We start from the raw sequence: 18,561 nt of genomic DNA, 5'->3' as shown, positions 1-18,561 counted from the left end.
GGGTGTATTGGCGGAGAGGTTGTAAACATTTATCTCAGGGCCTGGGGAGCAGCCAGCCAGGTCTCTCCAACTGTGTTTTTAGAGTTCTTTTAGAAAGGCTGGCCCCGGTTGTAAAGGTGGCTGATGACCATTGTTAACTTAACGCTCCGAGACCGCTCTCTGCATGTGAGCCACGGGACATCAACAGGATCTGCACCTGTTGTTATTATTAGTGTGTTATTACTGATTACATACTTTATCTCCAGTGCGCAGGAGAGGTAAGTTTTGTAGGTAGGAGTTTAGAAAGGAACCTCTGCATTGCTACAGACAGTACCACTAAAGGTCAACGCTGCAGATCTACTGCAATATGAAGCCAAGAGAACTTGAGCATTAGGAATAAGACCATCAAGCATTAAGGCTAAGTCCATTTCATTTGGCTCGTATTAGAAGGATTACTTTCAACATTGGCGCTGAAGGTGCTTCTGGGGAAAAGGTGTGAAAAAAGGCACCCGTGTTGAAATGCTTTGTCACTGCCGCACATAAGTGTTCCTCTCCTCTCCCCAGCCTCCAGGCAAGGACCCGTCTCAAACCAGTCAGACCAGTCTACAAGGGGACAATGCCCCAGACACACTCACCAAAACCCCCATGGGGGCCGAGGCCAAACCCCTTGTGAGACCTTCCCGCACGAGGGATGGCCAGCTGATTGACCAACAGCTCCCTGATGAGGGCATCAGCATTGTGGACTCTGACAAGCCCGAGAGCGAGACCTCTGGCAAGGCCTTCTCCAGCTCCGACTCGGGCATTGAGGATGGGAAGAGCACCTCGGATGAGGGCAAGCCTGTGGACACCCATCTGACAGAGAACCCGGCCCTGCTGGCACAGCCCGAGATGGTACCAAAAATGCCCCAAAGCCAGTTGGTGGTGAAGGGAGGAAGCGGTAGCATGGCCAGTGGGGAGGTGCCTGTGATTGGGGGAAAAGGGCCCACCACCCCTACCCCAGACCTCACACCTTTGATCGGGCTGAACGGCAGCATGAGGAGGGGGCCTTCGAAAAGGGAGAGTGTCTCCGTAGGTGCTAACATGGACAACCTGATGGCCCACCACAACGCCAATGGCATGATCTCCAAGAGGTACTCTGATGTGGGCAACGTGTCTGCTTCTGAGAGCATGGACATCAGCCTCAACCTGTCAGGAGACATGTCTGTCAACAAGGATGATGGATCCCTCTGCCCCAGGGTGGTGAGTAACACCATGTTTAATGTCACATTTCCAATGATTTTCCTAGTGTTTTTACTAAAAAACCTCAGACTTTCGTATTTCCACGGCCCGGCTCCAGTGACTCTCTGGGCCATGGTCTCGGCAGACCTGCTCTGGCTTGGGACCAAGGCAAGACCACTGGGATATTTTGGGCAACATTTTACATAACAATGGCTAGCTGTGAGGCCTCCCGGGTGGCGCAGTTGTCTAAGGCACTGCATCACTACAGACCAGGGTTCGATCCCAGGCTGTGTCGCAGTCGGCCACGACTGCATAATTGGACCAGTGTCGTCCGGGCAGGTGCATGTTCATTAATTGTTTATGGTTCATTGAACAAGCATGGGAAACGGTGTTTAAACCGTTTACAGTGAAGATCTGTGAAGTTATTTGGATTTTTACGAGTTTATATATAGTGTATAATGTTTGACTAAAACATAATAATTTCAAACCTTGCTAACATTTGAGTATGATCACATCTCCATTATGCATGGGAATACTTGTGAATACATTTCTTTATTTAAAATCACTTGGAGTTGATTTCCTGGTGTTTTTACGGTCTTATGTCTAAGAAAAAAATTGTATTTTCCTTTGCTCAGAAAACTTAGTGAGCCAAATAAAACCACCCGCGGGCCATCAGTTGGGCAGCCCTGTCCGAGGGTGTGAGCTCACAACAAAGAACAGCTTGTCTTAAACTACCCCTAACCTGCATTCATACATGCACTTGTCAATGAGTCAAACTCCACTGAAATAAGCTGATTATGTTCAAAGAATTATGGCAAAAGCTTCATTTCTAGCAGAAGAGGCTCTGAGATGGAATCAAACTGATGTTCTCTAGAAAATGGACACATCCCTTCCTTTAATAACGAGTCTGTTTGCGCTAATAGAATTCCATTTTCCATCCATTATGACCAATGGCTCTTTGTTTTGAGCTCTATTCAGTATTGTGGATGTCATTTCTATACAGCCATTGTTGCTGGGGGAGCTTCTGGTTGTTTATGGACTGGCCATCACTGGAAATCTATTCATTGGACTTGTGTCCCATTTGTGATATGTATTTTTCCAGAACAGATTATTCAGCAGTTAATTTTCCGCTGGGCTAGATGAATGGGAGATCTATGTTAGACCCAGTAACAGTGTGAGGCTATATACATGAACTGGGCATGTCAGGAAAACCAGGGGTTTATGAATGGAGCTGTATGAGAGAACACAGATCAAGGGAGGGAGGCTAGGCCCCATCTGAGCTGTTGCTGCAGTACAAACACCTGTGCCCTCAGAGCACACTGGATGTGTGCTCAACTTGTTCACATACATTATGCACCGATGTCATCACTCTCGCTCGCGCGCACACACACACACGTCATCGGACACAGTGTCTGTCGAAGGTTTAGAAAAATGGCTACAGCAGGACATGTTTACTTACAGTACCTTCTCTGGTGAGAGACGTACAGGGAGCGGTGTTTGTTCAGCTGGCCCCTTACATTTTCACTTTTCATCAATAGGATGATCATTATCTCCACGAAAAAGCCCTTAAAGTGGCCATGTCACCCAGGGGTTGTGCTACTTTTCCTGGGCAGAGACTGGTGTGGTTCTGTCCCAGTGACCAGTAAGAACCAGTGTTGAGTCTCTGTTTCTGTACTGGGGGATGAGAGCTCTGTTGTCAGAGAGAATCCAACTTCCTGCATGGCACTCCCTCCCTGTACAACAGAGCAGGGTAATTATAGAGGACCGGCCCAGCAGGATCACCCTGTCTTAGGGACCATACACACACGCACCAAATGTTGATCTGCAGTTCGTTCGGCATAGTGTGTTTTTAGGGACCACCCGCTGTAGAATTGGTTTGCAAATTACTGCCGGCACCCTGTTTAGAATTGCTAAGTGCCCTCGGCCGGCAAACTCTGACGGTGTGTCCATGCCTTTCCACTACTGCTTTTTCCTGTCAACTGGCAGGCAGACTATGTACAGTGCTCTCCAAACACCACCTTCTCCTTTAAAGACACACTAGTGTGTTGTCGTCATGTATCATGCCAAGGAAACCAAACGTGAAGTGGACTGAAAGTCCCTATTTATTTATTTATTTATTTATTTATTTATATATATATATATATATATATATATATATATATATATATATATATATATATATATATATATATATATATATATATATATATATATATATATATATATATATATATATATATATATATAATTGTCCTAATGGTAAAAATAACACTGCTGCAGTCACTCAATCGTGGTACTGTATTGTGACACTAAACACACACTGTGCCCCTTAATAACTCTGTCTCCTCCAGGACTCTCGTTTCTCCAGTAAGACGTTGAAGCGCACCAGGAAGTTTGTCATTGACGGCTTGGAGGTCAGCGTGACCACATCCAAGATCATCGGCGATGATGAGAAGAAAGATGAAGAGATGAGGTTTCTCAGGCAAGTCACACTGCTTCCTTGAAAACCCTTTGTTATCTCCCTGAATCAAGGTCAGGAAAAGGGGCCGGGTCTACTCCTCTCTGTATAAAACAGGATCTTTGGGATACTGAGAGTTGTTGAGTGCCTGGGGTGGTGTTCAGATGTCCTAATTTGGCCATCCTGGTCTGGTCTTTGCCCTTTGAGGTCGTGTGAACAACATAGCATGGAACATACTCTTTCTGTGAATGAAAAGGAAGGATTGTGATAAGTTCCTAACAGTGATAAGATATTCAGTATACCAGTAAACAATGTATACCAGTCACTGGTTTCGATATGGGCCAAATATTTCACTCTTTTGCATGAACATGTACGAGTCCCTAAACCGCCCCAATTTGACAACAAATAATTGAAACTTGGTAGAGGATTCTGAAACGTCATGAGTTAAAGATCTGGAGCTAAGTGTGCAGTCATTGCCATCTAGTGGTGATCATTTGACACCACACTCTGTTGGTTCAGGCAGTGTCATAGACTGGTGATGACTCGCACACTTACTACCTGATAGTCAGATTCCTCTAAAAACTGTAAGCTTTTGTTTTCACTGTGATGGAGGGAGCAAGGCTTCCCGTGAACTCTCCTCTCTTATCTCCATGGAGAGAATATATTCCCCAGTCTGTCTTCTGATACCAGAGGCAATTGTCTCATGGTGCTCAGAACTGATTCAGTGTAAATTGTTTTGACTATTATATCTTTCATGTGGAATTATTTGCCTCCAACTGTTTTTACTCCAAGGCAATGTCATCTCCCTCAGATTGTCTGAAAGTCTGTGAAGGTCAAGACCGTAAGAATATTTGAACTGTGTGTGCAGGCGTCAGGAGCTCCGGGATCTGCGGCTGCTGCAGAAGGAGGAGCACCGTGCTCAAGCGTTACTGAACACAAAGCTGGACGCTCAGAAGGAGCAGATGCAGCGACGCTTCGACCAGGAGATGAACGTAGGTCTAGACACACCCACACACACTGACAAAAACAGTCACACTATAGTCTTGCATCGGGTTGGATACCCACGGCTGTTAATAAAAAAATAAAATTCCCCATGGTTGGGTTTGCAAGAATTTTCAGATATGAAAATGGGGTCGTGGACGAAAAAAAGTTTTGGGGAAACCCTGGCCTAAACTTGTAGCCTGAATTTAATTGATGCGTCTTGCTGACAATGGGACCCTTTTTGTCAAAGGAAAAGTTGGGACAACTGAAAAGGAGCTGAGATTTTAAACCTAAGTGAATGGTTGAATTAGCTATATTTAGACTCGGATCGGCTCTCGGAACAATTCTATGCTGGTGGGTCGGGTTGCGTAGAAAATCTGTCCTGATATCGGGTGGGGTTCGTAATTGATGTGGCCGGCGCGGGGTTGGTGTGCACTGATAGAGGCCTCGACTTAACAATGGTCTCTTTTTTTGTATCTACGCCCACTAATGTAAAAAAATACCAGAATTCCTCCAATCCACACCAACACCATAATATCTCTCTTCCTCTGTTTATGGAAGGACAGAACCCCTGAATTAACTCGAACACTCATGTCATATCAGCATCCCTTTGGATAGCTGTCTGGTTAAGGGAATCCCTTTTCCACAACCCTCCCCTTGCCAAAAGAGAGAACACATGTTACATCGGTCTATGAACAAGTAGGGGATATCCTCTCTGCAGAGGAGGCTGGTGGGAGGACGGGCTCATTGGAATGGAATAAATGGAACGGAGTCAAACGCATGAAATATATGGAAACCACGTTCCAGCCATTACAATGAGCCCGTCCTCCTACAGCTCCTCCCACCAGCCTCCTGTCTCTCTATCCTTTTTGACATTTTCCAAACCTTCCCAGTTTTGTGTTCTCCCCCCTCCTTAGCCCACCAGGATCATGGCTACTTATGATATAAATATGGCGATAGGTTTATTTCTTGGTGAACATGTTTTAATTCCTTCTCTCTGCTCCTCTCAGGCGAAGAAGAAGTACTATGACACGGAGCTGGAGAGCCTGGAGAAGAACCAGAAGCAGACCATCGAGAAGATGGAGACGGACCACGCCGTTAAGCTCAGGGACGAGACCAAACGCATCCGCTCCGAACAGGACCGTGACTACAACAAGTTCCAGGATCAGATGAAGCGCAACAAAAAAGAGGTGTGAGGAAGTGCTTGTGGACGGTGAGCATAAAAATGAAAGGAGTGTTTTATTAAGTCCATACGTTTTACAATTGTCTTTCCAGATGAAGAATGAGATTGAGAAGCTCCCCAGAAAGTCTCGGAAAGACAGCATGAAACAGAGCATGAACACCTTTACACAGATGAAACAAACTGAGGTAAACACAAGCTGCTTTCTTTATCGCTCCACCGCTGACCTCTAAATCCACTTAACATGCTAATGGTAGCTAGCTATAATCACATATTAACGTCTCATCACTGCCTGTTTCCTCTGGTTTAGGAGCAGAACTTCCTGTCGGCCCAGAAGAACCACCTGGACACGACGCTGAAGAGGATAATCTCGGAGAACAAGAGGGAGATCTCCGAGACGGAGAGGAAGTGTCTCAACAAGAAGCAGCACCTTGTCAGAGGTACAAGCATCAGTCACACTGGATGGCTGGGTGCCATCAACACTGTTGTCAGAAACTGTTAGCTGCTGCTCTGGGAGGGGTCTAGTAACTCCCTGAGATCTGTTAAAGGGATGGTTTGAGATTGTCAGTTTCTACTTACCCAGAGAGATGAACTCTGTGCAGTTTGAAGGATGCACATTGAAGGTAGTTTCAGGAGCCATTGCTAACTTCCATTAGCGCAATGACTGGAAGTCTACATGAGGCAGCTAGCAATGTCTCCAGAAACAACCTTTAACTTCCTTCAAACTGCATAGCGAGGACACAACGTTTTTATCCATGAGTTCATCTGACTCTGGGTAAGTAGAAAAAAAGGGCTTCATTGCCTAAATCTCAAACTTTCCCTGTAAAGTACACCTTTGATCTCTGTTTAAGCCCTCAACTTTTAACAAATGCTTACTTAGTGTTTATGATCTTTCCCCTGAGATATTATTGTACTATTGTACTATACTATTGTAAAGTGGTTGTTCCACTGGATATTATAGGTGAATGCACCAATTTGTAAGTCGCTCTGGATAAGAGCGTCTGCTAAATGACTAAAATGTAAATGTAAATGTAGATATATTTTTATCTCTGACTTGAGAGAATCTTTCTCTTCTTCCAACTGCTTTCCAAACTATTTTCATTCACTGGCTGTCTCCACTTTTTGTAACCTCAGACAGGGAAGCTACTATCTGGGACCTAGAGGAGAAGAACCTTCATGAGAAGCACCAGTTACTGAAACAGCAGCTAAAAGACCAGTACTTCCTCCAACGGCACCAGCTGCTCAAGAAGCATGAGAAGGTATAGCAAACCCTATCTGTGTGGCTGGGAAAGGAACCTACTCCGGTTATCGGGGTTAAAACTTGTATGCTCAGCTAATATCCTCAAACAACCCCTTACCTTTGCATAGTGTGTGTGTGCGCGCACTTATCTCTCTCTCTGTGTGTGTGTGTGTGTGCGCATCCTCACACATGACGTTCTCCCTAGGAACAAGAGCAGATGCAGTGCTACAACCAGCGGATGATTGAGCTGCTGAAGGCCCGGCAGCAGCAGGAGAAGGGTCGCCTGCCCAAGATCCAGCGCAGCGAGGGCAAGACCCGCATGGTCATGTTCAAGAAGAGCCTCCGCATCAACTCCACGGGCAGCGTGCCAGATGAGCGCGAGAAGATCAAACAGGTACCAGACAACTCCAGAACGGCCTGGCGTGGGGGGACGCGGGACGACGACTGGGTGTGAATGGACGAGAAAATCAAACATGTAGGGGTGTTGCTATATGGGATGGGGGGTAGAGAGAGGCAAGACGGTCAAATAGATGAGCGCTGACGTCTCTTCAAGCGGTCAGAAAACACGTGCAGTGGTTAGCTAGAAAAATGGTAATATCATACTCGTATCACAGAACTGTATCAGGCCTAAGTGGTGTAAACGAATCCCTCATCCCCATCTCTCTCCCTCTCGTGTGTGTGTGTGTGTGTGTGTGTGTGTGTGTGTGTGTGTGTGTGTGTGTGTGTGTGTGTGTGTGTGTGTGTGTGTGTGTGTGTGTGTGTGTGTGTGTGTGTGTGTGTGTGTGTGTGTGTGTGTGTGTGTGTGTGTCTCCCCAGTTTGCCCAGCAGGAGGACAAGCGTCAGAAGGCTGAGCGGCTGCACCTGCAGCAGAAGCATGAGCACCAGATGAGGGACATGGTGAGCCAGTGTGAGGGCAACGTCAGGGAGCTCCAGCAGCTACAGGTGACCACAGTACATCAAACTCTCTCTGAATAATGTCCATCTATATATCTTTATCTTATTTGACCCTGGGTGTCAAACCCTTGCACATCATTTTTGTCCTGAGCACACCCGCCAGCCTGAAAGCTGGCGGGTGTGATGAGAATGTGATGAGAACCTATCTGCATTAGAATGCCTGCATGTATGTGGCATAATGTACAATAATAGGAAAATCCCCAAATTCAGTAGGTTTGTAAAGTAGGGAAATAAGTTCCACAGGTGCTCCATGAATAGTGTTATGTAATGACTGACTGCATTGTGGTGTGAGCGCAGAATGAGAAGTGCCACCTGCTCATTGAGAACGAGACTCAGAGACTCAAGTCTCTGGATGAGCAGCACAACCACCATCTCAAGGAGTGGAGGGAGCAGCTCAAGCCTAGGAAGAAGGTACGCGGCCATACCGTTGACATTGAAAAGTTAACATTGGGTGTCATTTTCACTAGGCCTCAAAGCACTTTACGTTTAGATTGATGTCCATTACTGTTGCCATTATTGTAAGACAAGATTTAAAGTCCTACTCCAGTATTCTTTTCACCTTTTTATTTCTAACTTAATTTACTTAACAAATGGTATAGCTTAATAAGTGGTCCAGGTATGACATGGCACAACTCCTTGAATGGCCTTCCCCTTGACATTTGCAGTTGTCAAAAAAACAAACATTTTTGCACCGTTTAAAGGGGCAATTTTCAGTTGCAACATCAATTTTTGGATTTATTTTTGGATTTATGAATTAGTCATATCTATCATTCACACACTAGGGATGTAACGCTTCGGTCCCGATTTCAAACATTTAATATACGACTGAATCGTTCCATGGACCCCAAACCGACTCAATTGTAGCATGTATTGGTCCGAAAATGTATTCAAATGTTACAAATCGTCGATTCACTCTTTTAAAAAAAAAAAAAATGGTTGCTCATATTGCTTTCTACCTTCCAAAAATGTCACAAAAGATGGGATAACGGAGTCCTCTCCTTCAGTGTCGAAATAAGTATTTAACTGTTGACAGTCATCAATCTACAAGTCATTTTGCATGCCGAATAACCCCAGGGAATATCAGTAGCCTAGTCAAATTGCGCACTGTGCCCAGTTTTGCACAGGCGTCCTGTTCTTGATCGTGCATATCTGCGCCGCACCTTCAGCATTAAAATGCTAAAAATTACTTTCGCGATATTAGGCTTTTAGTTGTGACAACCAATGTAATTTACTAGGGTATTGCTATGCGCTGATGAAAAATAGCCTTTTACCGGAATTAAAAGATACCGTAGACACAACTCTCGTCTGACTATATGCTACCGGCTGAAAGGGGCTTACAATATTTTGATCAGGTTCACCATCAGCAATAGTTTTGGTAGTTTTGCTTTAAACAATCGGTGTATATGGTCATTTTTAGACAAAGTTGCTAATTTCATAATGACTACAGCAATCACTTTGCGAGGTGCAAAGCAGGAGGACAAAGAAAGCTCACTAAACTTTCAAACAGTCAAAACCATTAGATTTTTGTTGGGGGAGGTGATCCAAAGTTGTGCTATATATTCATTGGCGACGTCATAGCTAATTTGTAAATGATAAATATTGATGCGTTATTAGCTCTAACACTTAATCTGTTAAAATGACAAGTGGATGATGGTGATATCAGAACCAAAGTGGGGGGACAAAAAACATGCTACATCCCCTCTAATCTGATAGTGGGGTGGTAGATGCCTAGTCTCCTTTGTCTCAAGTGCCTACATAGTACATACATAATTTACACACACGTCAGCTCAGGCAGATCCTGCTCATGAGCTCCATCAGCAGCAGATTTGAATTTAGAATGGAAAATGAATGTGTTTATGCAAGACAATATTAGTGCGTCGTGACAAACCGAATCACATTGATTCATTCGCTAATCAAAACAAATCGCACCGTTTCAAACTAAAACCCCAAATTCTAAGCTTGTTTTACTTCGTTTGTAAACATGCTGTCTAGCCTCAAATACTTAACTATAATTTGGGTATCTTGGATGGTCAGTCCTGGCATCCATAGCTCGGTCTGTGAATTTGAGTGGTTATTTCTCCAGGCCCACCCCCCAGCATTTTACCAAAACAGAGGTGGGAGTATACGTTATTGTTTCAACTGAGGCTTGCCCCTTTAAGTTTGTGTACGGACTCTATTTAGTCTTGGGATATCGTTTTTCAGCAGAAAGTTGAAAATGGCTGGAGAGCGTTTTAAAGTGTCTTTCTCTACCCATCTCTCTCTCCCTCCCCCCTCTCTCCCAGGCTCTGGAAGAGGAGCTGACCCAGAGGAAGAGGGATCAGGAGGTGTTCTTTAAGATGAGTGAGAACTCTGAGTGCCTGAGCCCCAGCTCCCCAAACAAACTCACCAAGTTCCTCCCTTACTCTGAGTCCTCTACCACGTAGACTGGCATCTCACCCCCTCCAAACACCCTACCCCCTTATCCCACACCATGCCCAAAAGGACCACTCAGCTGCCTCAGTCCTCCTGAACTTTTCTTTCATTTTTAAGGAATAGTTATGTTTTAAGTCCTGTTTATAAGATTTTATCATTTTATTAACCCAAGATGGCAAAGCTTGGTCATATTTTCTTTGAGGATTGTCTTTAACTCCACGTGCATCAGGCTGCTTGATAGATGGGGTGTTCTTCATCCATGCAGTGTTTCTTTTTTCCTTCCTATTAATATTGCCTACAGCACCAAATTGACTCAGATCCCCATTGGTTTATTGTCTACCCAATAAGCATGAGACTAACCTATAGTTAGAAGGGTGTGGTGGGGAGATATATCCCAAAGAGGGTCAGCTGAGGAGCAATGTGGAACATAAGAAAAAAATGTACTTCAGACAATGCTGTGTTGTTGGGAGCCAATGAAAACGCACTTTTGTTTCACTGCAATATCGGTCTTCTTCCAAAGAGTTTCTCGCTTAATGAACACACCCAAGTATGGCGCACATAAACTCAGCAAAAAAAAGAAAAGTCCTCTCACTGTCAACTGCGTTTATTTTCAGCAAACTTCACATGTAAATATTTCTATGAACATAAGCTTAAACAACTGAGACATAAACTGAACAAGTTCCACAGACATGTGTCTAACAGAAATTGAATAATGTGTCTTCGAACAAAGGCGCGGGGCAAAATAAAAAGTAAGTCAGTAACTGGTGTGGCTACCAGCTGCATTTAGTACTGTAGTGCATCTCCTCATGGACTGTACCAGATTTGCCAGTTCTTGCTGTGAGATGTTATCCCACTCTTTCACCAAGGCACCTGCAAGTTCCCGGACATTTCTGGGGGGAAAGGCCATAGCCTTCACCCTCTGATCCAACAGGTCCCAGAAGTGCACAATGGGATTGAAATCCGGGCTCTTCACTGGCCATGGCAGAACATTGAAATTCCCGTCTTGCAGGAAATCACGCACATAAGGAGTAGAATGGCTGGTGGCATTGTCATGCTGGAGGGTCATGTCAGGAAGGGTACCACATGAGGGAGGAGGATGTCTTCCCTGTAACGCACAGAGTTGAGATTGCCTGCAATGACAAGCTCAGTCCGATGATGCTGTGACACACCGCCCCAGACCATGATGGACCCTCCACCTCCAAATAGATCCCACTCCAGAGCACAGGCCTCGCTGTAACTCTCATTCCTTTGACGAAAAACGCGAATCCGACCATCGCCATTGGTGAGACAAAACCACGACTCGTCAGTGAAGAGCACTTTTTGCCAGTCCTGTCTGGTCCAGCAACGGTGGGTTTGTGCCCATAGGTGACGTTGTTGCCTGTGATGTCTGGTGAGGACCTGCCTTACAACAGGCCTACAAGCCCTCAGCCCTGCTTCTCTCTCAGCCTATTGCAGACAGTCTGAGCACTGATGGAGGGATTGTGTGTTCCTGGTGTAACTCGGGCATTTCTTGTTGCCATCCTGTACCTGTCCCGCAGGTGTGATGTTCGGATGTACCGATCCTGTGCAGGTGGTGTTACACGTGGTCTGCCACTGCGAGGACAATCAGCTGTCCTGTCTCCCTGTAGCGCTGTCTTAGGTGTCTCACAGTACGGACATTGCAATTTATTGCCCTGGCCACATCTGCAGTCCTCATGCCTCCTTGCAGCATGCCTAAGGCACGTTCACGCAGATGAGCAGGGACCCTGGGCATCTTTCTTTTGGTGTTTTTCCAGAGTCAGTAGAAAGGCCTCTTTAGTGTCCTAAGTTTTCAGAACTGTGACCTTAATTGCTGTTAGTGTCTTAACGATCGTTCCACAGGTGCATGTTCATTGAACAAGCATGTTTAAACCCTTTACAGTGAAGATCTGTGAAGTTATTTGGATTTTTACGAATTATCTTTGAAAGACAGGGTCCTGAAAAAGGGACGTTTCTTTTTTGCTGAGTCTATATCTAGTTGCCAAATTTTATTTTTTCACATTTCTTTATTACTTTACAAAGATCGGCACAGAGCATGATCTTCAGAATTCACTTTTTTTCTGTTAACACTGAATTAATGGAATTCCCACTGAAATCAGTTTCACTGTAAGTCGCTTTGGATAAAAGCATCTGCTAAATGGCATATTGTATTATATATTAACTTAAAATTGCATTAAAATGCTCAGATAATTTGCCCTTGTTTTGATCAGAATAGAGCCCTAGTTTTACATTTTGATGAGATGAGCTTAAACACTCAATGAATACAGAAGTCAGGGAAAAGTTATTTGTAGTCCAATTTATTTTTGTTTTAATTCAAGGGTTGAAGAAAATTAGTTTTTTTTTTTTTTAGTTGATTGTGTTCATGTCTCTGAAATGTTTTTCTGTGCTGCATTTTTACTGTAAGGCAATACTAGCACACTGGATGGGAACTAACAAAGGCAAAGTGGAATACTGTCTTTGTAGGAATCTTAAGAGATAAAGTTTTACATTTAAGTGTATTGGGGTTATTTTCCATTGTTGATATTAAATGTACTGTCTGCTAACGAAAGTGCAATATGTCATTTTTCCTCCACCAAATGTGCCTTTCTTTGCACTGAGAGGAGTATACTAAATTATGAGGTAGTGCATCAGAGCTATTTTGCAGTTAATATGTATCCAGCTGCTTTTGAAAATGGGGCTTGTTTTCTTGACCAATTAGACCTGTTAGATCACTGGAGGCCCGAGTGTCTGGGTTTTCGCTCTTCCCTTCTACTTGATTGATAAATGAAGGTCACTGATTAGTAAGGAACTCCCAACACCTGGTTGTCTAAGTCTTAATTGAAAGGAAAAGCCAGCAGAAACTAGGCCCTCCACGGAACGGGTTCCACAGCGCTGTGTTAATCTACAGTAATCTGGTCAACTATCAGGTACAGCTACTCTCTCAAGATGTATTTTAATTTGTTTGTTTTTCTCTCTTCTGTTGTCATTTGCAATGACTGTCTTTTTCTGTCTGTTTCCCTTTTTTTAAAAGTTTATTTTGTAAGGGGTGTGAGTGAATGACTGTTCAGCAGAAGGAACCACTGTTGTACATGAGTCTAATAAATGCAAACGTTCTAATGTCTACGCTTGTTCTCAAGTAAGGGCTCAATTCTCGCAGAGCCGCAATGGCCGACACCCGCATAAAACTGTCAAATCCACGTGGCCCCCGGCTTTATACCTAAAGCGTACATTGCCATTGGCTGCACAGAGTTGCATTAAGAGAAATCCCATGCAGCCTTGTTTATTAGTTGGAACATTGGAATGTGATCTGTAAGTTAAACATCGATTAGGCTGATTTAGAAATCCTCATTTTGTTGACTGATTTTCAATTTGAGCGTCATTTCTATATAGCCTACACTTACCTTGCTCTGAACTTCTAAAGCAAGTGGGATGGGTGTGGCTTCATGACAATGAAGAGCAGCTGCTCAACCGATTTGACAGCCCCAATGCAGTTACACCGACAAAACATTGAGTGTCTGCTATCAGCGGTTAACTCTTGATCTGGGTTGCATCCGTTTCCTCAAAATAAAGGAACATTTCCAAGGAAAACCAAGATACCATGTAACATTTAATGTTTATTGACTTAATATGAAAGAGAACCATGAGGGGGAAATACACAAGTATAACGAATACATTACAGGACTAAGATGGGATATGCGCAATATGTCAGCGGGAAAGGTGTTTATGTTGCATATCTCAAAGAATAAAGAACGAGCAGTTTCTTGTATAAATTCATTTTCAAATTAAATTGACCAGTTTGGGGTAAAGCAATAACAAGACAATCCATACTGTTTTATTGTAGTGTTCACATCCCTGTGTGTATCTCCTTATGCTTCAGTAACCAAACTGTAGAATGCATGTCTTTCCAACCCATACCCTAACCCAATCTAGGTTTCACTCACATTCCACTAACTATCAGGTCTTACTCCATGAGTTGACACTAGTGTTGATCATTACAAATCTGACATTATGAATATCATTACTTGTGTACTATGCACACTGGCCAAAGATGGAAAACTATAAGTTACTCATGATTTCAATGCTGGTTAGGGACCTGACACACAGCATTGGACCTAGTATGTTAACATGAGAAGATTTGAGGGGGATGGGAAAAACATGGTATCAAAGCAACTAGGAGCAGAATCAGATCAACCATAGTCTGAGATTCTCCAATTAACCTGAGCTACAGGCACTCCCAGCCTTGTCAGTGCGTCTCCTAGGAGACCAACCCTCTTTCTCCATGGCCCAGTTTCCCAGAAGCATCTTAAGGGTAAGTTTGTTAGAACCTTCATAGTAGGCATAGTTACTAGTCGCACTTAAATGCTTGTTAGGCCTATTTACCGACTGCCTCACACCACTTGAACAGCCAAGTGCATCGTTGCATGCTTTTAAAAAAAAGTGTCCTTCCACGTCAATTTATACACAAGACTTCCGCTAAACATACCATCAATGGATTTTTATCCATCTCTGTGACCACCGATAACATCAGAACTTCAAATAGGCTACAAAGTGGGCAATGTCTGCAATTGTAACAAAATATGCTTCAAATGAAAACCAAGATGACTGTATAAGTGAGTATACACTACATTTGCATATTTCATTTCAATCCTATTTAAATCAATTTCATGTTCTATTTATCTAATTGTAGGCTACTGTCTGCAATTTCCATATATGTATGTGTAGGACCATTAATTATCTGTGACGTAATGCATTATTAACAGGTAACCATTATAATAAGCCGCCTCCATCTTTGCTGCCATAGGCGATTTCTCCAGGAGCTGATCTGTCGTCCAGTATTGTGACATAATTATATTAAGGTCAAATTTGAATGGAGAAGGCGCTTCTCTAGGATCCGCTATCCTCCTTTCGAACCTAATAGTATCGACACATGCTCCAATGACGCACTTGGTGAAAGTTCTCTCTGCGTGGTGTTTTGGGAAACGCATGTTACTACTTCGGCTGTAGGAACAATGCATCATTAAGTTCCAACTATGGCAAAACAGGCCCAGGCCTGGCAAGAGGTGAAAAGTAAACAAAAAGAAAGTGACAGCTGACATTACTTCATTCTGGAAGTACGATTAAAAATAACTATTTTGCTAAGTCTGTGCTTGAACCAGTCAAACACTAATGTAAATGTTTTTTTATAATGATCACACTATGTACTTTATATTTGAGCACCTTTTTATGAGATCCAGTAACGCTGTATTTATTATTATTATTATTATTATTGCACAAATCAATTCTCTCTCATTTAGGGGCTGTATTGATAATGGTAGACCTACAGTTTATGAAATCAATAGGTTTTCCACCTATTGTACTATGAACACCAGGGAAAGGGTCCATTTCATTTCAATGAAGTCCATCCTGAAAGGAGTTGGACTCCAACCCTGGTATACAATACAGCTCCCAACGTCTTGCAGCAACTTTGAGTGTTTTAAAACATGGCTAAGGCTTTCAATTGTACATTCTATACTTCCTCTCCATCGGTCTATTGAGCCAGGGGTTCCCAAGCTTTTTAACTGGACATTTCTGACAAGTTATAAATACCTCTAAGGAATGCAATGACTGACAGGACAAGAGAAACTGATGATGCACTGCCTAATTTTAAAATTGCACCTTGTGCCTTCTCCTATTACAATGTTCAAGAGTGAGTTGAAAGACAGGTGCCCCTCCCCCCAGTGTTAATATTTTAGTACTTGAAAGCCAATGTCCTCTTGAACTCCCATTGCAGCCTTCAGTGTAGGAGGGGTGTTCTTTGAGGAATTTTGAGTATCCATGGCCTTCTGCCTTAGGCTTTGTTTTGGCTGTTTTGTCTTGTGAATTATCTCAGCCAGTATTCACAAAGAATCTGAGTAGGAGTGTTGATCTAGAATCAGGTACCCCCTATCTATGTAATCGTATTCATTATGATCTAAAAGGCAAAACTGATCTTAAATCAGCACTCCTAGCCTGAGATGCTTTGTGAAGAGGGACCCATTTTCCAAATGCTTTGCACTGTCAGTTATGACTCCACTGAAGCATCTTTTGATATACTGAGAAACTAACTAGCTAAATTGCATATATTTAAGCTTGACGCACAATATTATAGAAGGCTTGGAAAGACATTCATCTGTTCTATTACAAAGCTTGTGATAACATTACTGTATCATATTACATTATAGGCTTGTTGAGTAACATATGGCACAAAAGGTGAACAGAGGAACATTTGCTTGTTACGGATTTTATGCTTAGTAATTTGTAACGAGGATAAAAAGTACAAAAAAAGAGAACTAAACAATATGCAAAACAAAAAACATTGCTGGTTCATTCTTGCTAAACAAATGGAATTTAACAAAGTAACACATCTCAATTAAAAAGGTACGTATAAATAAAAGCTAATTAAATACAATTAGTAATATATTTTTTATTAAAAAGGCCAACAGAACCTGGTACCTAGGGTTTCTTGGTCAGGTAATTGGAGGGGATCCAGCCCTCTTTCATTGGCCCTTCTCCTAGATTTTTACAAAACCACCAGCCGCTGCTGTTCCGCTCCATCACCTCGAACACGGTGCCCTCCTTGAAGCCACCCATCTGATCGTCACCCTCAAAGTCCGCCACGGCCAAGAACAGCTCCTCTTTACTGGGATCCTTGATCAGAGGAGGCAACTTATCCCTCGGAGGGCCTGGTTTCTCAATCTTAACCAGGGGCTTTGGGGCCACGGGCACTTTTGCCTTGGGCTCCCCCTTGTCCTTGTCTTTAGGCGGGGGCAGCATGAAGGCCTTGGGTTTAGGGGGAGGTGGTCTGCTGAGCTGGGGGGGAGCAGTCTTGGTGTCTGGGAGCTCTTTCAGGGGAGCTTTGGTTTCTGTAGGGCTGCATGGCTCAGAGGTCTTTTTGGGTGGAGGGGGTCGCTTAGGGAGGACGGCTGGCCTCCCTGGAGGTTCTTTGTGGAGGGGAACAGCGGGTTTGGGGACATCCTGGCTCACTTGTCCGTGGCCGTTTTGCTGCTTGGGGGGGAACTTGGGCTCGTCGCTGGCCTTGCCATTGAGAGCATTGGGGGCCGGGGGCATCTTGGGGAGTGCATTGAGAGGGGGGCTGTTGGGACGTGGCATGTTTGGGAGAACATTATTAGGAGGGGGTATCTTGGGGGGTACATTACCAGGAGGCATCTTGGGTAAAGCATTATTAGGGGGGAGGTTGGGCGGCGGCATCTTGGGGAGAGTGTTGCTAGGGCCATTGTTGGGAGCAGCGCCGTTTTGCTGGCTTGGCTCTGCTGATCCAGAGCCTGGTTCAGTTGGCTTTGAAGGCTTCAGCTTGCTCCTCAGGTTGGTGATATCCAGCTTGTTCTCAGCTGGCGGTTCTGGCTTGGCAGCTGGGACGGGTTTGGGCCGGACTACGGGTTTAGGCTTCATGAACAGTGCAGGGCCGTTGGCCTCTGGTTTCTCCTCCGGTGGATCAGGCATGGGCTTGGGTGGTTGCTTAGCCACAGGTTTCAGGTTGAACTTCTTCACCTCCTTGGCAGAGACCTTGTGGCCACACTCCAGACCCATCTCATTCTTCAAATGCAGAGGTTTGTTCGTGACCTCTCTTTTGGGCTCGGGGGGCTTGTCTGGCTTGAAGGGGGCAGCTTTGGAGGTGAGCAGGGGCATGATGACCCCTGGAGCAGGGGTTTTCAGAGGCAAGGGTTTGGATAGGTCTGGCCTGGGTTTCTCCACAGTAATCTCAATGTCCGTGCTCTTGTTGATGGACTCCCTGCGGGGTGGCAGGGCTGGCTTCTCCTCAGCCGGTGGGGCAGACGGGGCTGGGGGCAGGGGCCCGGAGAAAGCAGATGCCGCCTTACTGGCACTGGACTTCCAGTCCCTGAGCTTGGGCCGGGCTATGGACTCGCTCCCCGCCGTGGGCTCGTCTGGCAGCGGTTTGGACCAGCTGTCCTCTTGCCCCGCACCGCTAGCAGTGCCATCCTCCAGCTTCAGCTGGACCAAGTCGTTGGGCAGAGGTACAAGGAAGTTGGGGCGCGGGGTCAAGCTGGTCTTCTTGTATTTGTCGATGAAGGTGATAGGGGCCCAGCCCTCTTTGTCTTCAATCTGAATGTACCACCAGCCACTGGAGTTCTTCTCTATCACCTG

The 18,561-nt window shown here is 44.5% G+C and overlaps 2 protein-coding genes across 5 annotated transcripts in view; one reads left to right on the top strand and one right to left on the bottom strand.

Annotated features, from left to right (window-relative positions):
* Window positions 1–13,540, top strand: part of LOC106567511 (serine/threonine-protein kinase 10) — a 48,689-nt gene extending 35,149 nt beyond the window's left edge. Inside the window, exons 9-19 of the mRNA XM_014136826.3 lie at window positions 544–1,218; window positions 3,549–3,679; window positions 4,524–4,647; window positions 5,647–5,826; window positions 5,912–6,004; window positions 6,127–6,256; window positions 6,951–7,075; window positions 7,262–7,450; window positions 7,873–7,998; window positions 8,308–8,421; window positions 10,293–13,540. Of these exons, the coding sequence (XP_013992301.1) occupies window positions 544–1,218; window positions 3,549–3,679; window positions 4,524–4,647; window positions 5,647–5,826; window positions 5,912–6,004; window positions 6,127–6,256; window positions 6,951–7,075; window positions 7,262–7,450; window positions 7,873–7,998; window positions 8,308–8,421; window positions 10,293–10,433 (2,028 nt within the window). The 3' untranslated portion in view covers window positions 10,434–13,540. The remainder of the gene's footprint in view (window positions 1–543; window positions 1,219–3,548; window positions 3,680–4,523; window positions 4,648–5,646; window positions 5,827–5,911; window positions 6,005–6,126; window positions 6,257–6,950; window positions 7,076–7,261; window positions 7,451–7,872; window positions 7,999–8,307; window positions 8,422–10,292) is intronic.
* A 480-nt stretch (window positions 13,541–14,020) lies between these two features.
* Window positions 14,021–18,561, bottom strand: part of LOC106567509 (SH3 and PX domain-containing protein 2B) — a 92,571-nt gene continuing 88,030 nt past the window's right edge. For all 4 annotated transcript variants that reach the window (XM_014136822.3, XM_014136823.3, XM_014136824.3 and 1 more), the window contains one exon: window positions 14,021–18,558. In XM_014136822.3, coding sequence (XP_013992297.3) covers window positions 16,891–18,558 — 1,668 coding nt within the window. In that variant the 3' untranslated portion in view covers window positions 14,021–16,890. The remainder of the gene's footprint in view (window positions 18,559–18,561) is intronic.

This window comes from Salmo salar, chromosome 13 (genome assembly GCF_965601325.2).
Source record: "Salmo salar chromosome 13, fSalSal1, whole genome shotgun sequence".
Taxonomy (NCBI): Eukaryota; Metazoa; Chordata; class Actinopteri; order Salmoniformes; family Salmonidae; genus Salmo; species Salmo salar.
Note: the sequence above shows the minus strand (reverse complement) of the source record. Positions and strands in the feature narration are given on the sequence as shown.